The sequence below is a fragment of the Schistocerca piceifrons genome, chromosome 10 (assembly GCF_021461385.2).
Source record: "Schistocerca piceifrons isolate TAMUIC-IGC-003096 chromosome 10, iqSchPice1.1, whole genome shotgun sequence".
Classification (NCBI taxonomy): domain Eukaryota; kingdom Metazoa; phylum Arthropoda; class Insecta; order Orthoptera; family Acrididae; genus Schistocerca; species Schistocerca piceifrons.
The window spans coordinates 84,946,970-84,973,694 of NC_060147.1; the positions used below are offsets into that span (position 1 = coordinate 84,946,970).

Below are 26,725 nucleotides of genomic sequence, written 5' to 3' on the forward strand. Positions count from 1 at the left end.
TTCTTTCATATGGTTCAACAATAGTCACCCTGTATGTCTCTACGTTCCACACCTGCTCCTACACCACTGCACCGATTTCAGCCAAACTTGGTACACACATCCCTTACCGTCAGGCAACGATCGATGTATGGGTAAGAACCACCTACCCCGTTACAGTTCAGGAGATGTAACGTCATAAACAATGATATCAGTGAAAAACCGATGCATCAAGCATGCCGTTTAAATTTATTGCTTCTGTGCTATTAACTCTATTCGCAGTAAGTTTCGTGGACAGTAACCGTATATGCCGCTAAATGTACCTGCAGAATTATAGCATAGTACAGCACATACTTTAGGAGAAATTACGTCATAAACGCTTAAAAGATAAAGAACAGAAAATTCTGTTACGCAGTTGGAGAGATTGTCACGCCACGCGGCTGTTTTTGTTTTCTTTTTGTTTTTTATCTGCAGGAGGTAGTCGCCGATGATACGGGCAGATAAATACATTGACCTCTGTCCCATGAACGTTGTTCTGTAGTCGTCCGATCCTTGGGAAAGCTGTGAATACTAATTACTGATCTTAAAATGAGAGATATGATGCATATCACGGTCGTACAGCCTTCCGACAACATCAGACAGATCGACAACGGTAGAAAGAGATAACATGAGAAACGGAGGCCATGTTTTAACTGAAATTATCTATGACAGATTACGCACCTATAGACATGCGAAATTAACATATTGCCCTACAGAGGCTGTAGCTAAATGTTTGAATTCTTGAGTGAAAACAGATTAACGAAACAAACATTTTACTAAATTGGGAAAACAAATCGACTGCAGCTTGTACCAGAGAAATAAGAAAGAATTCCATAACGCTTCAATGTCCTAGAATCGGAAACATCAGAGATAAATTTTAAGAATGATATATAAATGTAGAATGATAGTTAAACAGAAAAAATGGTTAGCATCAGAATCAAGGGAAAAAGGACGGTGAAAGCAGGAGTAGAAGATGAGACAGTTGAAACGTCCCCTTAGAAGAAAAAGTGAATTACAGTGCTGGTAAACCCCTTACATTATTTGATTTTCAAACAGCTGAACAGAACTGAACGTACTCAGACATTTCGCTCTTTACCTATTCTGATCAACACTAAACTGACACACAATATTTTTAAGCGCAACGCAATCTGACTTTCAATAATCCCTACAAAAGAATGGCCCTGACTAACATTAACCTATATCTTTCATGTACCACTTACCTCACAAAAATCTTCGTTACTCGAACTACTGCAATACAGCGAGCGCCAATACTGCCAGCTAAATAAAAGATTCTAACTACCGAAGGCACTAACTACTGATAGGCATAGTTAGCAAATGAAAGATTTTCATAGAGAACAAACAATGTATTTACCTTAATAGTGTTCCAAAGTCATAATATGTATATATATATCAGTTCATGACATCCAGTCTTACAAATTTATTGTCTCTGTCCAGATCATCCGCTCTCAAAACTCCGCCATCTCACTCCCCACATCCACCACTGCTGGCGGCTCACCTCTAACTGCGCTACGCGCTATTAACAGCAAACAGCCCAACACTACAATAGCAAACAACAATGCAAACCAGCCACAGACTGCACACAGCACAGCCAGTGATTCTCATACAGAGCGCTACGTGGCGTTACCAATATAAAAACCTAAACAGCCTACTTACACAGTGTTATAAGCACAGGGTAAAACAAAAAACTGGTCATGCGCGAGTAGGACTCTCACACTGAGGTTTTGTGTTCCGTACAAACTTAATTTCGTAAAGAGACAGTTTATCTATCCCGGGGATCGAGTAAACTGAGCATTTTTGCCTGTATCGACATAGACACAGGCAAGATATCGGTTTCATGGATACCAAGACTTTCGAGGCTGTAAGTTAGAAGCCTCATGCCAAAGGACATTAAAATATATTTTCGTGTAATATAATTACAAAATTAACAATATCCGATTTCAATGAGATGCACCCTGTATGTTTTGATGAGTGAGTATTCAAGTATCTAAATATGTGACATAAACGGCCGTAGCTTTTCATTGATTTGCCTCAAAAGTTTAAAATTGTTACATCTCAATATGTGACATTAATTTCAACTTCATACATCTACTCAACAGAAGGCCAGACAGATACAGAGACTGACGGACGGACAACAATGCAAATCTGCAAGGGTTCCGCTTTTACAGATTGAGGGACGGAACCCTAAAAAGAGGATTATAGTTGATTCTCCGTGTACACCGAGGCTCTACATTTTTTTAATGGTAGTGCGCATGACTTACAAAAGAATAACACCCCTATAGCACTGAAAAGAGTAGAAGAATGAAGATACATTTAAGCGACATGCATTCTGTTCGCGCCGGCCGGGGTGGCCGAGCGGTTCTAGGCGCTGCAGTCTGGAACCGCGCGATCGCTACGGTCGCAGGTTCGAATCCTGCCTCGGGCATGGATGTGTGTGATGTCTTTAGGGCCGGCCAGAGTGGCAGAGTGGTTCTAGGCGCTACAGTCTGGAACCGCGCGACCGCTACAGTCGCAGGTTCGAATCCTGCCTCGGGCATGGATGTGTGTGATGTCCTTAGGTTAATTAGGTTTAAGTAGTTCTAAGTTCTGGGGACTGATGGCTCAGAAGTTGTCCCATAGTGCTCAGAGCCACTCTGTCCACAATGCTTCAAATGGCTCTAAACACTATGGGACTTAACATCTGAGGTCATCAGTCCCCTAGACATAGAAGTACCTAAACCTAACTAAGCTACTGACATCACACACATCCATGCTCGAAGCAGGATTCGAACCTGAGACCGTAGCACCAGTGCGTTTCCGGTCTGAAGGGCCTAGAATCATTTTTTTTCGGACTGACGGGCCTACAATCATTTTTTTTCTTTTTTTTTTGCATTTTGTTCGTTGTTGATCGTTGTCTTTGGTCGTTGCGGACGTCACATGACATCCGTTCAAGTTCGTTGTTGATCCTTCCACTCAGTTTTTCTATTACAGAGGCCAACCAGCTCTCTGACCGAACACGCTGAGCTACCGTGCCGGCGTAACGTGTCTGTATTAACGAGCTATCAGAAATCCACACCCACTGTTCTTTCGAGAATCGAACTCCCATGTATAAAACGTCATATGTTCCAGACTCTACTCCGTTCACCGTAAGAATAAACCTGATGTAAACAAATACAAACGCAGTGAATGGTCAGAAGCCGTAGCACACTGTTGCGCTCTTGTAAGTAGGTGGTACTTATACAAGGTGTTACAAAAAGGTACGGCCAAACTTTCAAGAAACATACCTCACACACAAATAAAGAAAAGATTATGTGGACATGTGTCCGGAAACGCTTAATTGCCATGTTAGAGTTCATTTTATTACTTCTCTTCAAATCACATTAATCATGGAATCGAAACACACAGCAACAGAACGTACCAGCGTGACTTCAAACACTGTTACAGGAAATGTTCAAAATGTCCTCCGTTAGCGAGGATACATGCATCCACCCTCCGTCGCATGGAATCCCTGATGCGCTGATGCAGCCCTGGAGAATGGCGTATTGTATCACAGCCGTCCACAATACGAGCACGAAGAGTCTCTACATTTGGTACCGGGGTTGCGTACACAAGAGCTTTCAAATGCCCCCATAAATGAAAGTCAATAGGGTTGAGGTCAGGAGAGTGTGGAGGCCATGGAATTGGTCCGCCTCTACCAATCCATCGGTCACCGAATCTGTTGTTGAGAAGTGTACGAACACTTCGACTGAAATGTGCAGGAGCTCCATCGTGCATGAACCACATGTTGTGTCGTACTCGTAAAGGCACACGTTCTAGCAGCACAGGTAGAGTATCCCGTATGAAATCATGATAACGTGCTCCATTGAGCGTAGGTGGAAGAACATGGGGCCCAATCAAGACATCACCAACAATGCCTGCCCAAACGTTCACAATTGCGTGCCGATTCTCGTCAGCCCACCCATGTTGATTGTGAAAATTTACAATTTGATCACGTTGAAATGAAGCCTCATCCGTAAAGAGAACATTTGCACTGAAATGAGGATTGACACATTGTCGCATGAACCATTCGCAGAAGTGTACCCGAGGAGGCCAATCAGCTGCTGGTAGTGCCTGCACACGCTGTACATGGTACGGAAACAACTTGTTCTCCCGTAGCACTCTCCATACAGTGACGTGGTCAACGTTACCTTGTACAGCAGCAACTTCTCTGACGCTGACATTAGGGTTATCGTCAACTGCACAAAGAATTGCGTCGTCCATTGCAGGTGTCCTCGTCGTTCTAGGTCTTCCCCAGTCGCGAGTCATAGGGTGGAATGTTCCGCGCTCCCTAAGGCGCCGATCAATTGCTTCGAACGTCTTCCTGTCGGGACACCTTCGTTCTGGAAATCTGTCTCGATACAAACGTACCTCGCCACGGATATTGCCCCGTGCTAATCCATACATCAAATGGGCATCTGCCAACTCCGCATTTGTAAACATTGCACTGACTACAAAACCACGTTCGTGATGAACACTAACCTGTTGATGCTACGTACTGATGTGCTTGATGCTAGTACTGTAGAGCAATGAGTCGCATGTCAACACAAGCACCGTAGTCAACATTACCTTCCTTCAATTGGGCCAACTGTCGGTGAATCGAGGAAGTACAGTACATACTGACGAAACTAAAATGAGCTCTAACATGGAAATTAAGTGTTACCGGACACGTGTCCACACAACATCTTTTCTTTATTTGTGTGTGAGGAATGTTTCCTGAAAGTCTGGCCGTACATTTTTGTGACACCCTGTATATCAGATATATTATTACTTAGTTACGTTAAATGAAACTTTAAGATATTCATATGTATTAGCAGCCATCAATATTTTTCAAATTCAAGCTTTAGTAATGCAGTTCTTATTTTAAAAATTGTGTGTAGTCACAGCCTCTGCACTTTTGTGCCATGAATTGTCGAGCTGTTAATGCGCGTCACGAAAATGCCTGAGGCTACTTCCTGTTCCGTGGTGAAACACGCGTGTGGAACACGGTTAAAAAGTCCTGAGAAAATTTTTTTTAATGTTTGTCATAAATTTACAGAGATAATCGGCTTTGAAGTTTTTCATGGGACTGTTCAAATGGCTCTGAGCACTATGGGACTTAACATCTGAGGTCATCAGTCCCCTAGCACTTAGAACTACTTAAACCTAACTAACCTAAGGACATCACATACATACATGCCCGAGGCAGGATTCGAACCTTAGACCGTGGCGGTCGCGCGGTTCCAGACTTAAGCGCCTAGTACCGCTGGGTCACAAAGGCCGGCCATGGGGATATATTAGATACAGATGTGTCACAAACGCTCATTCATGGATACCGGAATCGGTAGCGTAATAGCTAGATTACGAGAGAAAAAAAAAGAAATAAAACAAAAAACATTGCCGTTAACGGGTCGCTGGTTCAAGACTCTCCAATGTCTCTTTTTTTTCTCGTTCAATTTGAATTACTTACATCCTGTAATTATAAAATTAACCATCATTTTTATGAATAGAACAAGTTTTAAAATGTTCAAATGTGTGCGAAATATTATGGGACTTAACTGCTAAGGTCATCAGTCCCTAAGCTTACACACTACTTAACCTAAATTATCCTAAGGACGAACACACACACACCCATGCCCGAGGGAGAACTCGAACCTCCGCCGGGACCACCCGCAGATTCCATGACTGCAGCGCCCTAGGCGGCTCGGCTAATCCCGCGCGGCAATAGAACACGTCTTCTTGTTTTTAATTACATATTGCACGCTAAATTCCCGTTTTCATTTCAAAGATAAATTCTCAGTTATAGATATTTTATTAGAGAGTTTTAATAAGGATTGCTTAAATTAAGAAAACGTAACAATGTAATTTTAAGGCAAAAATGAAAAACTAAATAATCTTTATTTGGACTATGTCCATTGTTTCATACCACACATGTAGATACAGGGTGTTTCAAAAATGACCGGTATATTTGAAACGGCAATAAAAACTAAACGAGCAGCGATAGAAATACACCGTTTGTTGCAATATGCTTGGGACAACAGTACATTTTCAGGCAGACAAACTTTCGAAATTACAGTAGTTACAATTTTCAACAACAGATGGCGCTGCGGTCTGGGAAACTCTATAGTACGATATTTTCCACATATCCACCATGCGTAGCAGTAATATGGCGTAGTCTCTGAATGAAATTACCCGAAACCTTTGACAACGTGTCTGGCGGAATGGCTTCACATGCAGATGAGATGTACTGCTTCAGCTGTTCAATTGTTTCTGGATTCTGGCGGTACACCTGGTCTTTCACGTGTCCCCACAGAAAGAAGTCACAGGGGTTCATGTCTGGCGAATAGGGAGGCCAATCCACGCCGCCTCCTGTATGTTTCGGATAGCCCAAAGCAATCACACGATCATCGAAATATTCATTCAGGAAATTAAAGACGTCGGCCGTGCGATGTGGCCGGGCACCATCTTGCATTAACCACAAGGTGTTCGCAGTGTCGTCTAAGGCAGTTTGTACCGCCACAAATTCACGAAGAATGTCCAGATAGCGTGATGCAGTAATCGTTTCGGATCTGAAAAATGGGCCAATGATTCCTTTGGAAGAAATGGCGGCCCAGACCAGTACTTTTTGAGGATGCAGGGACGATGGGACTGCAACATGGGGCTTTTCGGTTCCCCATATGCGCCAGTTCTGTTTATTGACGAAGCCGTCCAGGTAAAAATAAGCTTCGTCAGTAAACCAAATGCTGCCCACATGCATATCGCCGTCATCAATCCTGCACACTATATCGTTAGCGAATCTCTCTCGTGCAGCAATGGTAGCGGCGCTGAGGGGTTGCCGCATTTGAATTTTGTATGAATAGAGGTGTAAACTCTGGCGCATGAGACGATACGTGGACGTTGGCGTCATTTGGACCGCAGCTGCAACACGGCGAACGGAAACCCGAGGCCGCTGTTGGATCAGCTGCTGCACTAGCTGCGCGTTGCCCTCTGTGGTTGCCGTACACGATCGCCCTACCTTTCCAGCACGTTCATCCGTCACGTTCCCAGTCTGTTGAAATTTTTCAAACAGATCCTTTATTGTATCGCCTTTCGGTCCTTTGGTTACATTAAACCTCCGTTGAAAACTTCGTCTTGTTGCAACAACACTGTGTTCTAGGCGGTGGAATTCCAACACCAGAAAAATCCTCCGTTCTAAGGAATAAACCATGTTGTCTACAGCACACTTGCACGTTGTGAACAGCACACGCTTACAGCAGAAAGACGACGTACAGAATGGCGCACCCACAGACAGGGTTGTCTTCTATATCTTTCACATCATTTGCAGCGCCATCTGTTGTTGAAAATTGTAACTACTGTAATTTCGAAAGTTTGTCCGCCTGAAAATGTACTGTTGTCCCAAGCAATTGCAACAAACGGTGTATTTCTATCGCTGCTCGTTTAGTTTTTATTGCCGTTTCAAATATACCGGTCATTTTTGAAACACCCTGTACGTGTCGTAGAAACATGAAAAAAAATCATTTTCATAGCATCGAGAACACCATACAGATGCTGCATTTTTACATTTGCCGCTCTACCATTACAATATGAACCCAACGCAACTACTCTGGAGCCAAGTTATATGATTTGGCCCGAGAAAAACAAGACTGTAACTGCCAGGCGTACTGGAACTAACGCACACAGCTTTTTCACATGTCACTGCCAACGTTGGCGGAATATATAAAGGCACATGATAAAAGAAGAGGGGAAAATGTGGCGCCTGGGTGGCTTCGTGGATTTTGTTGTTGAGCGAATCGTTATCAATGTAGTAGATGACAGTCACAGTACTGAAATGTATTTCTCGGATTCGAGTAAGGAAGGAGCTAAGAGATTACCAGACAACTGACTGTAATTAACACCTTAAGTGGCTTCAGTATCCAACTTCTTTCACTTGTGCCTTTTCCCACAGTTAGGCAGGGTCGGCATGCTTAATCGGATTTGTCAATGTTAGTTTAAGGGGTGGCCGGATGCCCTTCCTGCTGCCACCATGTACCCCGCGGGACAGAATTAGTGTACCCCAACTGTCTGCGACTAGTGTAATCCATGGAATAGTGCGAAAGTGTTCAAATGTCTGCGAGCCGTGTATCTGAGGCGGGATGTGGGGACCAGCCCGGTATTCACCTAGGGTGATGTGGAAAACCACCTAAAAACCACATCCAGGCTGGCTGGCACACCGGCCGTCGTCGTTAATCCGCCGAGCGGATTCGATCTGGGGCCAGCGGGCCTACCCGAGTCCAGGAAGCAGTGCAATAGCGCTCTCGGCTGACCTGGCGGGTCTGGCTTTAGTATCCAAGAATACAGTGAAATCCCTCCAGTAAGCTTTTGCACCACACATAGCTCTCTCAGAAAAATTACCCTGTGTTTATGTTAGGAATTTTCATCACTCTTGTTTGTAATTAGAATATTGTGTTAGGTGAGAACGAGAGCATTTTATGCATTCCGTCTGGTCCCCTAAGAAGCGCGCAGTAGTTTTGCCGAATATTATTTCATTCTCTTTAAAAATTAAATCACATTCGAAGCCATATTGTTTCTTTGCCCGTCTCTTTTTATGTCTGAACTACAACTACTCACATCATTGAAGGCTAGTTGGACCGCTGGTTGCCCGGTGCTGACCAAGTTTAATACGCCAGTATAGCTGTTTTCCCGCGTATTACCGCTCAGTCTCTGTGCGTGTAATACAGCATAAAACGTATCCTTATAATCAGACTTGACTGTATTCGTCAGAACTTGGCTTCCGCTCCACGTCAAACGAATTACAATAAGATTCAAGCAAACGCCTTCCCGAGAGACAATCTCCACTCCTTCCAAATTAATAATATAAGTGTAGACCAGATGTGGCTTAAATTCAAAGAAATAGGATCGGAAACAATTGAGAGATGTATACCAAATAAATTAACAAACGACGGAGCTGATCCTCCTTGGTACACAAAACGGATCAGAACACTCGCACAAACAACGAAACAAACGTGCCAAATTTAAACAGACACAAATTCCCCAAGATTGGCGATCTTTTACAGAAGCTCGAAATTTAGCGCGGACTTCAACGCGAGATGCCTAAACAGTTTCCACAACGAAACTTTGCCACGAAACCTGGCAGAAAATCCAAAGAGATTCTCGTCGTATGTGAACTATGTTAGCGGCAAGAAACAATCAATGTCGGCAGGAGTGGCCAAGCGGTTCTAGGCGCTTCAGTCTGGAACCGCGAGACCGCTACGGTCGCAGGTTCGAATCCTGCCTCGGGCATGGATGTGTGTGATGTCCTTAGGTTAGTTAGGTTTAAGTAGTTCTAAGTTCTAGGGGACTGCTGACCTCAGATGTTAAGTCCCATAGTACTCAGAGCCATTTGAACCATCAATGCCTCCTCTGCACGATAGCAACGGAGATACTATCGAAGACTGTGCTGCCAAAGCAGAGTTACAAAGCACAGACTTCCGAAATGCCTTCACAAAAGAAGATGAAGCAAATATTACAGAATTCGATTCGAGAACAGCTGCCAACATGAGTAACGTAGAAGTAAATATCGTCGGATAGTGAAGCAACTTAAATGAATGAAAGCAAGTCTTCTGGTCCAGACTGTATACCAATTAGATTCCTTTCGGAGTATGCTGATACATTAGCTTAATATTTAACAATCATATACAACCGATCGCTCGACGAAAGATCCGTACCCAAACACTGGAAAGTTGCACAGGTCACACCAATATTCAAGAAAGATAGTAGGAGTAATCCACTAAATTACAGGCCCATATCGTTAAACGTCGATATGCAGCAGGATTTTAGAACATATATTGCGTTCGAACATAATGAATTACCTCGAAGAAAACGGTCTATTGAGACACAGTCAACATGGGTTTAGAAAACATCGTTCTTGTGAAACACAACTAGCTCTTTATTCACATGAAGTGCTGAGTGCTATTGACAAGGGATTTCAGATCGATTCCGTATTTCTGGATTTTCGGAAGGCTTTTGACGCAGTACCACACAAGCACCTCGTAGTGAAATTGCGTGCTTATGGAATATCGTGTGATTTTCTGTCATAGAGGTCACAGTTCGTAGTAATTGACGGAAAGTCATCGACTAAAACAGAAGTGATTTCTGGAGTTTCCCAAGATAGTTTTATGGGCTTTGCTGTTCCTTATCTGTATAAACGATTTGGGAGACAATCTGAGCAGCTGGCTTCGGGTGTTTGCCGATGACGCTGTCGTTTATCGACTAATAAAGTCATCAGAAGATCAAAACAAACTGCAAAACGATTTAGAAAACCTATATGAATGACGCGAAAAGTGGAAGTTGACCTTGAATAACTAAAAGTGTGAGGTCATCCACATGAGTGCTAAAAGGGACTTGTTAAACTTCGGTTACACGATAAATCAGTCTAATCTAAAAGCCGTAAATTCAGCTAAATACCTAGGTATAACAATTACGAACAACTTAAATTGGAAGGAACACACAGAAAATGTTATGGGGAAGGCTAACCAAACACTCAGTTTTATTTGCAGGACACTTAGAAAATGTAACAGACCTACTAAGGAGACTACAATTTTCCGTCCTCTTTTAGAATACTGCTGCGCGGTGTGGGATCCTTACCAGATAGGACTGAAGGAGTACATCGAAAAAGTTCAGAGAAAGGCAGCACGTTTTGTATTATCGCGAAATATGGGAGACAGTGTCACAGAAATTATACATGATTTGGGATGGACATCATTAAAAGAAAGTCGTTTTTCGTTGCGACGGAATCTTCTCACGAGATTCCAATCAACAACTTTCTCCTCCGAATACGAAAATACACTCCTGGAAATTGAAATAAGAACACCGTGAATTCATTGTCCCAGGAAGGGGAAACTTTATTGACACATTCCTGGGGTCAGATACATCACATGATCATACTGACAGAACCACAGGCACATAGACACAGGCAACAGAGCATGCACAATGTCGGCACTAGTACAGTGTATATCCACCTTTCGCAGCAATGCAGGCTGCTATTCTCCCATGGAGACGATCGTAGAGATGCTGGATGTAGTCCTGTGGAACGGCTTGCCATGCCATTTCCACCTGGCGCCTCAGTTGGACCAGCGTTCGTGCTGGACGTGCAGACCGCGTGAGACGACGCTTCATCCAGTCCCAAACATGCTCAATGGGGGACAGATCCGGAGATCTTGCTGGCCAGGGTAGTTGACGTACACCTTCTAGAGCACGTTGGGTGGCACGGGATACATGCGGACGTGCATTGTCCTGTTGGAACAGCAAGTTCCCTTGCCGGTCTAGGAATGGTAGAACGATGGGTTCGATGACGGTTTGGATGTACCGTGCACTATTCAGTGTCCCCTCGACGATCACCAGTGGTGTACGGTCAGTGTAGGAGATCGCTCCCCACACCATGATGCCGGGTGTTGGCCCTGTGTGCCTCGGTCGTATGCAGTCCTGATTGTGGCGCTCACCTGCACGGCGCCAAACACGCAAACGACCATCATTGGCACCAAGGCAGAAGCGACTCTCATCGCTGAAGACGACACGTCTCCATTCGTCCCTCCATTCACGCCTGTCGCGACACCACTGGAGGCGGGCTGCACGATGTTGGGGCGTGAGCGGAAGACGGCCTAACGGTGTGCGGGACCGTAGCCCAGCTTCATGGAGACGGTTGCGAATGGTCCTCGCCGATACCCCAGGAGCAACAGTGTCCCTAATTTGCTGGGAAGTGACGGTGCGGTCCCCTACGGCACTGCGTAGGATCCTACGGTCTTGGCGTGCATCCGTGCGTCGCTGCGGTCCGGTCCCAGGTCGACGGGCACGTGCACCTTCCGCCGACCACTGGCGACAACATCGATGTACTGTGGAGACCTCACGCCCCACGTGTTGAGCAATTCGGCGGTACGTCCACCCGGCCTCCCGCATGCCCACTATACGCCCTCGCTCAAAGTCCGTCAACTGCACATACGGTTCACGTCCACGCTGTCGCGGCATGCTACCAGTGTTAAAGACTGCGATGGAGCTCCGTATGCCACGGCAAACTGGCTGACACTGACGGCGGCGGTGCACAAATGCTGCGCAGCTAGCGCCATTCGACGGCCAACACCGCGGTTCCTGGTGTGTCCGCTGTGCCGTGCGTGTGATCATTGCTTGTACAGCCCTCTCGCAGTGTCCGGAGCAAGTATGGTGGGTCTGACACACCGGTGTCAATGTGTTCTTTTTTCCATTTCCAGGAGTGTATTTTGTTGACACCGACTTAACATAGGGAGGAACGATTACAAAGATAAAATATGGGAAATCAGAGCTCGTACGGAAAGACATAGGTGTTCATTCTTTCCGCGCGCTATACGAGATAGGAATAATAGAGAATTGTGTAGGTGGTTCGATGAACCCTCTGCCATGCACTTAAATGTGATTTGTAGAGTATCCATGTAGAAGTAGATGTACATGGCGTAATGCTTACATCAGGTTTATTCTTATCAGGAACAGAGGATATGTGTCATACAATGATATAGTTTTGCAGATGCATCACGGCTGCGCAATGTGTTTGGAAGAGAGTTAGGAGTAATGAGGGAATAAAATGGTTCAAATGGCTCTGAGCACTATGGGACTCAACATCTGAGGTCATCAGTCCCCTAGAACTTAGAACTACTTAAACCTAACCAACCTAAGGACATCACACACATCCGTGCCCGAGGCAGGATTCAAACCTGCGGCCGTAGCGGTCATGCGGTTCCAGACTGAAGCGCCTAGAACCGCACGGCGAGGGAATAAATTAAATCATGATGCCTAATGCTGTAGTTTTACTGCAGCAACAACGAAAATGTAAGCGATGTACTTTTTACGATATTGCAGCGCCTGTGTTATTAAGAACGATGTAGTGTTTCTTCCAACATGCATAGACGTCCAAATTAGCAGGTACTGCGGCGACTACAGCCGTTATGAAAGAACTGAAATGTATTCGCAGTTGCGAATGCGAACAACCATCAGCTGTATAAGGGGATGACGACTATGAAAATCTGCGCCGTACCGGGAGTCGAACGCAGATTTCCCGCTTTACACGAGCGGTCGCCTTAACCGCATCGGCTATCCGTGCACGACCGACCTAAGAGACTAGCGACTTTAATTAAAATGTCCTCCCCTGTACAGGAATCTCATAACGTGTGTACGAGTACGGTGTGTGACGCAAGAACGACGACGTGTGGAAATTTGAGTGTTGCCGCTCGTGCACAGGTAGCCAAAGCGGTTAAGTGGACCACTCACGTAAAATGGGAAATCCGGGTTCAAGTCCTCGCCCAGTAAAAATTTTCACTGTTGTCATTCCCTTATGCAGCTGATGGTTGGTCGTATTCGCAACTGCGAATACATTTCATGATATACTTCTTTTCCTTTCATCATTTTGTGGATGGTTGTCAAAGAGCAAAACTTCATAAACGCTTGAAAAAAAGTAAAGTTTGTTGGAAGTCGCTAAGTGGTGTCATTCTTAAATACTGGATGAATAACATGAGGGTAACTTTCGCAGCTTCTAGCTGTAATATCTGACTTTTGATTAAAACTGTGTGCCCGACCGAGACTCGAACTCGGGACCTTTGCCTTTCGCGGGCAAGTGCTCTACCATCTGAGCTACCGAAGCACGACTCACGCCCGGTACTCACAGCTTTACTTCTGCCAGTATCTCGTCTCCTACCTTCCAAACTTTACAGAAGCTCTCCTGCGAACCTTGCAGAACTAGCACTCCTGAAAGAAAGGATATAGCGGAGACATGGCTTAGCCACAGCCTGGGGGATGTTTCCAGAATGAGATTTTCACTCTGCAGCGTAGTGTGCGCTGATATGAAACTTCCTGGCAGATTAAAACTGTGTGCCCGACCGAGACTCGAACTCGGGACCTTTGCCTTTCGCGGGCAAGTGCTCTCTGGCAGAAGTACGGCTGTGAGGACGGGGCGTGAGTCGTGCTTGGGTAGCTCAGAAGGTAGACCACTTGCCCGCGAAAGGCAAAGGTCCCGAGTTCGAGTCTCGGTCCAGCACACAGTTATTAATCTGCCAGGAAGTTTCATATCAGCGCACACTCCGCTGCAGAGTGAAAATCTCATTCGGGATCTGACTTTTAAGTTACACCTTTAACATAAGATTACAGCTCTTAATGAGAAGGTTATGGCAGAATTTAAATTTGTAAAGTCGTTCAATAACTGTGTGAAATATTGAAAACAAATTTTTTGTTGCCCCTGAAATCTGTTAGACAGGCGCCGGCCGCTGTGGCCGAGCGGTTCTAGGCGCTTCAGTCCGGAACAGCGCTGCTGCTACGGTCGCAGGTTCGAATCTTGCCTTGGCCATGGATGCGTGTGATGTCCTTAGGTTAGCTACGTTTAAGTAGTTCCACTAAGTCTAGGGCACTGGTGACCTCAGATGTTAAGTCTCTAGTGCTCAGAGCCATTTGATTTGAATCTAAGAAGGTCTTCAGGCAAATTGCTGGTCATCGGGATTCACTTCGAAGCGGGGCTCATCACTGAAGGCAAATCTTCTCCAGTCAATGAGATACCAAGCCTACTTTGCCCGACACGACTGTTGAACGGACTTTTTGGTGTACAGAGGTCAATCAGTCGGAGCAAGGGGCGCCGTAAGCTCAGCCCCCTTTCTGTGAGCCGCCTTTTACTGGTCCTTGTGGTCAGTGAAGCGCCAGCTGCACATCGGATCGATGACACTGATGAACCCGGGGCTCTGAGTGCCTCTCTGACGATTGCTTGTTCCTCACGTTCTATCCTCTCTTGGTCGACTGCTTACTTCTTGACGCTGCGTTCGGCCATGGCTCACCAATCGCTGCCAACATCGTCGAATAGTTGTATCGCTCCTATTCAAATGTCTAGCGACTCCTAGATTACTGCAACCAGCTTCTTTGAGCTCAACTACACGTCCTCTCTCAAATGCTGACAGCTGCGTGTTTTGTCCACGCGCCTCTCTGCGAGGCGTAGTTACGAGGGTCAGTCAAAAAAAAAAATGCACACTATTTTTGTAAAAATACAGTTTTCATTCTGCATGTCTGAAAGTTATACAATGTGTAGATACATCCTTCCCGCTTTTTTTCAAACTTAGTTCAACCTGTTCCCGTGAGTGGCGCCGTCTCAGCATCTCTTCAAGATGGCTGCAGCAACGTGCTGTCATAGAATTCCTGTGCTGTGAAAACGAGACAGTGGGAAACATCCACAAGAGGTTGAAAAAGGTGTATGGAGATGCTGCTGTCGATCGCAGTACAGTTAGTCGGTGGGCAAGCAGGTTACGTGATGAAAGCGGGCACGGCAATATAGAGGATTGTCCTCGCAGCGGCAGGCCTCGTACTGCACACACTCCAGACAATGTGCAGAGAGTTAACGAATTGGTGACTGCTGACACACGCATCACAGTGAACGAATTGTCACGCTACGTTGGAATAGCGGAAGGAAGTGTTTGCAGAATACTGAACGTGTTGGCGTTCAAAAGGTTTGTGCCAGGTGGGTTCCCAGGATGTTCACAGTGGCTCACAAAGAAACAAGAAAAAACGGTAAGCAGCGAACTTTTGGAACAGTACATGGCTCCATCATTTTTTACCAGAGACAAAGAGGCAATCAACGGAGTGGCATCATGCAAATTCACTGAAGAAAAAAAATTCAAAACCGCACCTTCTGCTGGAAAAGTTAAGGCTATAGTGTTTTTAGATTCCGAAGGACTCTTGCTTGTGGACATCATGCCAAGTGGAATCAGCATAAATTCTGATGCATATGTGATGAAACTGAAGGAACTTCAAGTTCGACTGAGTCGTGTTCGACCATATCGGCGAAAGCAGGATGTTTTGCTGTTGCACGACAATGCACGGCCACATGTCAGTCAAGAAACCGTGGAAGTGATCACAAAACTCGGATGGACAACACTGAAATACTCGCCTTACAGTCCTGACCTAGCTCCATGTGACTATCATCTCTTTGGGAAACTGAAAGACTCTTCGTGGAACAAGGTTTGAAGATGATGATTCCCTTGTGCACGCTGCCAAACAATGGCTCCAACAGGTTGGTCCAGAATTTTACTGTGCGGGTATACAGGCGCTGGTTCCAAGATGGCGTAAGGCAGTTGAGAGGGAAGGAAATTATGTGGAGAAATGAAAATATTGTTCCTAAAGGACGTATCTACACACTGTAAAACTTTCAGACATATAGAATAAAAGATGAATTTAAAAAAATAGTGTGTATTTCTTTTGGAGTGACCCTCGTACTACCCAGCTGAATACACGGAATGAAATTTGCACTGAACTTATGCTCTGGTATCGACATATTCACAATTTACTGTCCTTGCCATATGAGAGATGAAACTGCGCAGCAGCGCACATATTGATCCATCGGTCGCCAGAGTTTACAGTTTTGCATTTTCCGCTGATACCTGTATCAATATCGATTTGTGACCAGTTTGCATAACTCCTTTGTGGTACGTTTTCTTTTCTTCATTTTTTTTCTCACGAGGAGAGGACGGCAACTGCCATCACCCAGTTCCCCAGGAACTTCGCTCAGCGGCAGTCGAAGTAAGCGAACACGTGTCTCGGCTTATCCGTAGGTACTCGACTTCTGAAGAAAATCTATGGTCAAACTTTGTGCCTCTTACCACGCAGTATCCTGATACGAAACGGCGGGTCTGTGGTTACAGTCGTCGCTTCTCAGTCTCGCGCCCGTGTTGGAAACCCGATTATTGTTTTTATTTATTTTATTTTTATTGCCTTCATTTACGTACATATGTCTGTAGAAGGTTACTACACCAATGTTTCTTACCAAACTACACTACAAGGCTTTATATGAACTATAAAATTACAATTGGAGTTCGCAATAAATATCACACATTTATTTTATAATATATGTGTTTATGGTATGTTAAGGGGTTGGACTCTTTTTAAATTCTTATATTCTGATATTTAATTCTCATTTAAATTCTTATCTTAATTCTTATAGTTCATTCATCTGTTTTTTCCTTCAGAAAGATTTGGTACATTTCCTTGGATGATAACTACTGTAGAAACATGCGAACACCACGAGCAGGCAGTTTTGCCACAGGGACATTTTTTCACACAAATCCCATTCGGGAAGAAAGGTCGTTAACATTGCTGAATATTTCGGACGTTGACAAAAATTTCGTTGTAAAGCACGCATAACGGATCACTTTTCCGCAAACTGGAGCTTCCAGTTGATTGTGACTCAAGATACACTACAGGAATTTCACCGAAAACAGCTTCAAATAATATTCTCATTCTTTTTTTTTAAGTCATTCATCTGGAACGCAATCAGTAGACGACTAAGGAGAACACTATATCAATATACACTGGGACACATTCGTGTAGTAATTTTCAACAGACGTGGGTATATACACTATGTGATCAAAAGTATCCGGACACCCCCAAAAACATACGTTTTTCATACTAGGCGCATTGTGCTGCCACCTACTGCCAGGTATTCCATATCAGCGACCTCAGCAGTCATTAGACATCGTGAGAGAGCAGAATGGGGCGCTCCGCGGAACTCACGGACTTCCAATGTGGTCAGGTGATTGGGTGTCACTTGTGTCATACGTCCGTATGCGAGATTTCTACACTCCTAAACATCCCTTGGTCCACTGTTTCCGATGTGCTAGTGAAGTCGAAACGTGAAGGGACACGTACAGCACAAAAGCGTTCAAACTGGCCTCGTCTGTCGACTGGCAGAGACCGCCGACAGTTGAAGAGGGTCGTAATGTGTAATAGGCAGACATCTATCCAGACCATCACAAAGTAATTACAGAGGAATTAAAAACTGCATCAGGATCCACTGCAAGTACTATAACAGTTCGGCAGGAGGTGAGAAAACTTTGATTTAATGGTCGAGCGGCTGCTCATAAGCCACACATCACGCCGTAAACGCCAAACGACGCCTCGCTTGGTGTAAGAGCGTAAACATTGGACGATTTAACAGTGGAAAAACGTTGTGTGGAGCGACGAATAACGGTACACAACGTGGTGATCCGATGGCAGAGTGTGGGCATGGGAAATACGCGGTGAACGTCATCTGCCAGCGTATGTAGTACCAGCAGTAAAATTCGCAAGCGGTGGTGTAATGATGTGGTCGTGTTTTTGATGGAGGGGGCTTCCACCCCTTGTTGTTTTGTGTGGCACTACCACAGGCCTGCATTGATGTTTTAAGCACCTTTTTGCTTACCACTGTCGAAGAGCAATTCGGGGATTGCATCCTTCAACATGATCAAGCACCTGTTCATAATGCACGGCCTGTGGTGGAGAGATTACACGACAATAACATCCCTGTAATAGACTAGCCTGCACAGAGTCCTGACCTGTGTCTATAGAACACCTTTGGGATGTTTTGGAACGCCGACCTCGTGCCAGGCCTCACCGACCGACATCGATATCTCTCCTCTGCGCAGCATTCCGTGAAGAATGGACTACTATTCCCCAAGAAATCTTCCCGCACCTCATAAATCGTATGCCTGCGAGAGTGGAAGCTGTCATCAAGGCTAAGGGTGGGACAACACCATACTGAATTCCAGCATTACCGATGGAGGGCGCCACGAAAAAAACAAAAGAATAAAAGCGATAATCGAGTTTCGGGCACGGTACGAAAATTAACAAACTGTAACGCGAACCACTGTGCCAGCATTTCGTCTCAGGAAATCGTACTGTAAAAAGCACATAATGTACCTGGAAAAATTCTTCGAAAACTTTGACCGTCGTTTTTTCAGAAACGGTCAGGTATCTACGGATAAGCCGAGACAGGTGATCGCTTAATGTGTCTCCTCTTCCGCTGAGCGTAGTTCCAAGGAAATTGGGTTACGACTCTTCCCGTGTTCTAGTCGTTAGAGTGTATGACTGACTGACTTCCATGGAGAGTGTCGGTAGCAGCTGCTATCCAGATGTGTGAGCTGTGTTGGATGCCTTCGGGCGATTTTCTGAGACGAGAACGTGTGCTGACATTCTGCCCGCATGTTGCAGGTCCGCCCCCGATGCCGATATGGGGCAACTACGTGCAGATGCTGCTCATCAACTACAAGTACCCGTACAAGGTGCTGGACCTAATGACGCGCTTCTACAAGAGCAAAGTGATCGGCTTCTACTTCGGGGACTCGCCCGCCATCGCCGCCTGCGATTACCAGTCGGTGAAGGAGGCGCTCAACAACCCTCACCTCCAGGGACGCGTCGTCAACATCGGGCTCAAGCACCGCATGTTCGGCAAGGAACTCGGTAAGCAGATTTTCATAACCCCACCCCCTACATCTACATCGGCTTATACAGGGTGGTCCATTGATAGTGACCGGGCCAAATATTTCACCAAGGAGGAAACCACATAGTGGTATGGTTGGCCCGCTAGATGGCGCTACCATAGTTGAAACGGATATCAACTGCGTTTTTTTTTTTTTTTAAATAGGAACCCCCATTTTTATTACATATTCATGTAGTACGTAAAAATGGTTCAAATGGCTCTGAGCACTATGGGACTTAACTTTTAAGGTCATCAGTCACCTAGAACTTAGAACTGCTTAAACCTAACCTAACGACATCACACACATGCCCGAGGCAGGATTCGAACCAGACTGAAGCGCCTAGAACCGCTTGGCCACACCGGCCGGCCACGTAGTACGTAACAAAATATGAATGTTTTAGTTGGACCACGTTTTTCGCTTTGTTACAGATAGCGCTGTAATAGCCACAAACGTTTACGTATATGTAACATTTCACCAATGTGAACGGTATTTGCTTCGTGATCCATTACCCGTGTTAAAATGGACCGTTTACCAATTGCGGAAAAGGTCGATATCGTGTTGATGTATGGCTATTGTCATCAAAATGCCCAATGGGCATGTGCTATGTATGCTGCTCGGTATCCTGGACGACATCATCCAAGTGTCCGGACCGTTCGCCGGATAGTTACATTATTTAAGGAGACAGGAAGTGTTCAGCCATATCTGAAACGTCAACCACGACCTGTAACAAATGACGATGCCCAAGTAGGTGTTTTAGCTGCTGTCGCGGCTAATCCGCACGTCAGAAGCAGACAAATTGCGGGAGAGTCGGGAATCTCAAAAATGGCGGTGTTGACAATGCTACATGAATATCGATTGCACGCGTACCATATTTCTATGCACCAGGAATTGCATGGCGACGACTTTGAACGTCGTGTACATTTCTGCCGCTGGGCACAAGAGAAATTACGGGACGATGACAGATTTTTTGCACGCGCTCTATTTAGTGACGAAGCGTCATTCACCAACAGCGGTAACGTAAACCGGCATAATATGCACTATTAGGCAACCGAAAATCCACGATGGCTGCAACAAGTGGAACATCAGCGACCTTGGAAGGTTAATGTATGGTCGGCATTATGGGAGGAAGGATAATTGGCCCCCATTTTATCGGTGGCAATCTAACTGGTGCAACGTATGCTGATTTCCTACGTAATGTTCTACCGATGTTACTACAAGATGTTTCACTGCATGACAGAATGGCGATGTACTACCAACATGATGGACGTCCGGCACATAGCTCGCGTGCGGTTTAAGCGGTACTGAATACTTTATATATCATGACAGGAGGATTGGTCATCGAAGCATCGTACTATGGCCCGCACGTTCACCGGATCCGACGTCCCCAGATTTCTTTCTAAGGGGAAAGTTGAAGCGTATTTGCTATCGTGATCCACCGACAACGCCTGACAACATGCGTCAGCGCATTGTCAATTCATGTGCGAACATTACGGAAGACTGTTGAGAGGAATGCCTTTACACTTATTGCCAAAAGCATTGAGGTTGACGGACATCATTTTGAGCATTTATTGCATTAATGTGGTATTTAGAGGTAATCACGCTGTAACAGTATGCGTTCTCAGAAATGATAAGTTCACAAAGGTACATGTATCACATCGGAACAACCGAAATAAAATGTTCAAACGTACCCACGTTCTGTATTTTAATTTAAAAAACCTACCTGTTACCAACTGATCGTCTAAAATTGCGAGCCATATGTTTGTGACTGTTACAGCGCCATCTGTCACAAAGCGAAAAAAATGGTCCAACTGAAACATTCATATTTCTTTACGTGCTATACGAATATGTAATAAAAATGGGGGTTCCTATTTTTAAAAAAAACGCAGTTGATATCCGTTTGGCCTATGGCAGCGCCATCTAGCGGGCCAACCATAGCGCCATCTGGTTTCCCCCTTCAAGCTAGATGAGTTTCCTACTTTGTAGTTTTTCCCTTTGACGCTTATTTCGTGAGATATTTGGCCCGGTCACTATCAATGCACCACCCTGTATACTCCGAAAGCCAACGTACAGTGCGTGGCAGAGAGTACCCTGTACCACTACCACTCATTTCTTTTCCTGCTCTACCCGAAAATAGCGCGAGGGAAAAACGACTGCCTACACGCCTGTGTATGAACCCTAATTTCTTCTTAGTCGTCCTTAAATGAAATATATGTAGAATCATTCTGCAGACTGCTTCACATGCCAGATCTCTAATCTTTCTAAGTGTTGTTGGAAAAGAACGTCGTCTTCACTCCAGCGATTCCCATTTGGGTTCCTGAACCATTGCCGTAACATTTGCATGTTGTTCGAACCTGTTGTTGTGGTCTTCAGTCCAGAGACTGGTTTGATGCAGCTCTCCATGCTGCTCTATCCTGTGCAAGCTCCTTTATCTCCGAGTAACTACTGCAACCTACAGCCTTCTGAATCTGTTTAGTGTATTCATGCTCGCTCACAGGAAGATCCGTACCTAAAGACTGGAAAATTGCTCAAGTCACACCAATACCCAAAAAGGGAAGTAGAAGTAATCTGCTGAATTACAGGCCTATATCACTAACGTCGATTTGCAGTAGGGTTTTGGAACATATACCGTATTCAAACGTACCTGTAAGTACCTCGAAGAAAACGATTTATTGACACATAGCACGGATTCAGAAAATATCGTTCTTGTGAAACACAACTAGCTCTTTATACTCATGAAGTAATAAGTGCTATCAACAGGGGATGTCACATTGACTCCACATTTTTAGATTTCCAGAAGGCTTTCGACGCCGTTCCTCACAAGCGTCTTCTAACCAAACTGCCTGCCTAGGGAGAATCGCCTCAGTTGTGCGACTGGATTCGTGATTTTCTGTCAGAAAGGTCACAGTTCGTAGTAATAGACGGGAAGTCATCGAGTAATATCCGGCGTTACCCAAGGAAGTGTAATAGGCCCTCTATTGTTCCTGACCTATATTAACGACATAGGAGACAATCTGAGTAGCCGTCGTCGATTGTTTGCAGATAATACTGTCATTTACCGTCTTGTAAAGTCATCAGATGATCAAAACAACTTGCAAAATGATTTAGGTAAGATATCTGTATGGTGTGAAAAGTGGCAATTGACACTGATAAGGAAAAGTGTGAAGTTATTCACATGAGTACTAAAAGAAATCAGCTATATATGGATTACGCGATAAGTCATACAAATCTGAAGGCTGTAAATTCGACTAAATACTTAGGGATTACAATTACAAATAACCTAAATTGGTACGATCACGTAGATAATATTGTGGGTAGAGCAATCCAAAGACTGCGGTTCATTGACAGAACACTTAGAAGGTGCAACAGGTCTACTAAAGAGACTGATTACACCACGCTTGTCCGCCCTGTTCTAGACTTCTGATGTGCGGTGTGGGATCCGCATCAGGTGGGACTGACGGAGACATCGAAAAAGTACAAAAAAGGGCAGCTCGTTTTGTATTATCGCAAAATAGGGGAGATAGTGTCACAGACATGATACGTGAATTTGAGCAGCAATCATTAAAACAAAGGCATTTTTCGTTGCCACGGGATCTTCTCGTGAAATTTCAATCACCAGTTTTCTCCTCCGATTGCGAAAACATTCTGTTGGCACCCACTTACATAGGAAAAAATGATCATCAGGATAAAATAAAAGAAATCAGGGCTCGCACAGAAAAATTTAAGTGCTCTTTTTTGCGCGTGCCGTTCGAAAGTGGAACGGTAAAGAGACAGCCTGAAGGTGGTTCATTGAACCCTCTGCCAGGCACTTTATTGTGAATAGCAGAGTAATCACGTAGATGTAGATGTGGTCTTCCTTTACGAGTTTTACCCTCCGCGCTTCCCTCCAGTACTACATTGATGATCGCTTGATGCCTCAGAACGTGTCCTACCAGCCGATCCCTTCTTCTAGTGAAGTTGTGCAACAAATTTCTCTTCTCCCCAATTCTATTCAGCACCTCCTCATTAGTTACGTGATCTACCCATCTAATCTTCAGCATTCTTCTGTAGCACCACATTTCGAAAGCTTCTATTCTCTTCTTGTCCAAACTATTTATCGTCGATATTTCTTTTCCATACATTGCTACACTCCATACAAATACTTTCAGAAACGACTTCCTGACACTTAAATCTTCACCATTATTCTGTAGCACGACATTTCGAAAGCTTCTGTTCTCTTCTTGTCTAATTACTTCCATACATGGCTACACTCCTATCGGTAACAAATCTAGCAGCCCCTCTCTGAACTATTTTGATGTCCTTCCATCCGACATTGCACGGATCCCAAACACTCGAGCGGTATTCAAGAGTAGGTCGCACCACGTCCTATATGAATTCTCCAAAGACCACCATTCGCCTTTCCTACCACAATCCTCACATGCTAGTTCCATGTCATAACAATTAGCAATGCTACATTCAGATATTTAAACGACGTGTCTATGTCAAGCAGGGCACTACTTACGCTGTGTCCGACTATTACGGGTTGGTTTTTCTCACTCAACAGCATTAACTTACATTTTTCCACATTTAGAACTAGCTGCTATTTACCGCAACAACTAGAAATTTTGTGTAAGTTATGTTGTATACGGCAACGGCCTTGCCGCAGTGGATACACCGGTTCCCGTCAGTTAACCGAAGTTAAGCGCTGTCGGGCGTGGCCGGCACTTGGATGGGTGACCATCCGGGCCGCCATGCGCTGTTGCCATTTTTCAGGGTTGCACTCAGCCTCGTGATGCCAATTGAGGAGCTACTCGACCGAATAATAGCGGCTCCGGTCAATGAAAACCATCATAACGGCCGGGAGAGCGGTGTGCTGACCACACGCCCCTCCTATCCGCATCCTCCTCTGAGGATGACACGGCGGTCGGATGGTCCCGATGTGCCACCCGTGGCCTGATGACGAAGTGCTATCTTGTATACTCTTATAGTTAGTTACCTTTGACAGCTTCCCATACATCACAGAATCATCGGCAAACAACCTCAGATCATTTCTGTACATAGAAAATAACAGCAGTCCTGTCTCACTTCCCTGTCGCACTCCTGGCGATACCCTAGTCTCTGATAAACAATCACCGTCGAGGTTAAAGTACTGCTATTATTAAGAAGTCTTCGAGCCAATCACATACCTGCCAACCCATTCCATATGCTCATATCTTCGTTAACAGTCTGCAGTGGAACACCGAGTAAAATGCGTTCCAGACATCTAGAAATATGGAATTTGCCTGTTACCCTTCAATCACAATTCGCAAGATACCAGGCGAGATAAGGAAAAAGCCTCCTTCCACGTTCTGTAGATCTCATCGAGAGGGTTACTGCCGCGTTCCTAGGCTTCTACAAGGCGCTTGATGTAGTTTTGCACAGTCGCCTGATGAACAAAACATGGTCGTGCGGAGCGTCCGAACAGTTCTACATGTACATCTACATCTACACCACTACTCTGCAGTTCACATTAAGTGCCTGACCGGGGGTTCTTGGAACCGCCTTCAGACTACACTACTGGCCGTTAAAATTGTTACACCAAGAAGAAATGCAGATGATAAGCGGGTATTCATTGGACAAATATATTATACTAGAACGCAATTTGGGTGCATAGATCCTGAGAAATCAGTACCCAGAACAACCACCTCTGGCCGTAATAACGGCCTTGATACGCCTGGGCATTGAGTCAAACGAAGCTTGGATGGCGTGTACTGGTAGAGCTGCCCATGCAGCTTCAACACGATTCCACAGTTCATCGAGAGTAGTGACTGGCGTATTGTGACGAGCCAGTTGCTCGACCACCATTGACCAGACGTTTTCAGTTGGTGAGAGATCTGGAGAATGTGCAGGCCAAGGCAGCAATCGAACATTTCCTGTATCCAGAAAGGTCCGTACAGGACTGGCAACATGCGGTCGTGCATTATCCTGCTGAAATGTAGGGTTTCGCAGGAATCGAATGAAGTGTAGAGCCACGGGTCGTAACACATCTGAAATGTAACGTCGACTGTTCAAAGAGCCGTCAATGCGAACAAGAGGTGACCGAGACGTGTAACCAATGGCACCCCATACCATCACGCCCGGTGACGAATACACGCTTCCAATGTACGTTCACCGCGATGTCGCCAAACACGGATGCGACCAATATGATGCTGTAAACAGAACCTGGATTCATCCGAAAAATGTCGTTTTGCCATTCGTGCACCCAGGTTCGTCGTTGAGTACACCATCGCAGGCGCTCCTGTCTGTGAGTTGTCTTTCAAACGTCCCCATCTGTTGACTCAGGGATCGAGACGTGGCTGCACAATCCGTTACAGCCATGCGGATAAGATGCCTGTCATCTCTACTGCTAGTGATACGAGGCCGTTGGGATCCAGCACGGCGTTCCGTATTACCCTCCTGAACCCACCGAGTCCATATTCTGCTAACAGTCAATGGATCTCGACCAACGCGAGCAGCAATGTCGCGTTTCACCAGGCAACGCCGGTCAACTGCTGTTTGTCTATGAGAAATCGGTTGGAAACTTTCCTCATGTCAGCACGTTGTAGGTGTCGCCACCGGCGCCAACCTTGTGTGAATGCCCTGAAAAGCTAATCATTTGCATATCACAGCATCTTCTTCCTGTCTGTTAAATTTCGCATCTGTAGCACGTCATCTTCGTGGTGTAGTAATTTTAATGTATTTGTCTACTCTCTACATCAGCTTGGGAAAAGTGAGCAGTTACATTTATCCGTACGAGCTCTTATTTCTGTTATTTTATTGCGATGATCATTTCTCCCAATGTAGGCCGGCAGCAATAAAACATTTCCACATTCACAGGATAGTTGATCACTGAAATTTTGAACGAGGATCTCGCCGCAGCGAACAACGCCTTTTTTTTGTTTTTTTAATGACTCCCGCTCCAATACATGTATCATATTTCTGACACTCTCTCGCCTATTTCGCGATAATACAAAATGAGCTGGCCTTCTCTGGTGTTTTTCGATGTCCTCCGTCAATCCTATCTGAAGTGGATCCCCCACCGCACAGAAATACTCCGGAAGACTGCAGACAAGCGTAGTGTAAGCAGTCTCTTTAGTACTCATGTTGCATCATCTAATTGTTCTGCCAATAAATCACTGTCTTTGGTGTGCTTTCCAAAGAATATTATCTATGCGATCGTTCCAATTTAGGTTATTCGTTCTTGTAATTCTGGAGTATTTAGTTGAATTTGCAGCCTTTAGATTTGTGTGATTTACCGTGTAACTGTAATTTAAAGGATTTCATTTCGTCCTCGTGTGGAGAAACTCAACACTTTTCCTCACTGAGAAACAATTGCCTCTTTTCGCATCATTCAGATATCATGTCTATGTCATTCTACAATTCGTTTTGATATTTTGATGACTTAAATTGACGGTGAATAACAACGTCATCTGCACAGTCTA

At 45.0% G+C, this 26,725-nt stretch overlaps 1 protein-coding gene and 1 pseudogene across 1 annotated transcript in view; both read left to right on the plus strand.

The window, feature by feature from the left end:
* LOC124718787 (probable cytochrome P450 304a1) overlaps positions 1 to 26,725 on the plus strand; it is a 104,463-nt gene that overhangs the window by 17,747 nt on the left and 59,991 nt on the right. The window contains exon 2 of the mRNA XM_047244395.1: positions 19,021 to 19,269. Coding sequence (XP_047100351.1) covers positions 19,021 to 19,269 — 249 coding nt within the window. The remainder of the gene's footprint in view (positions 1 to 19,020; positions 19,270 to 26,725) is intronic.
* Positions 23,913 to 24,030, plus strand: LOC124719166 (annotated as a pseudogene).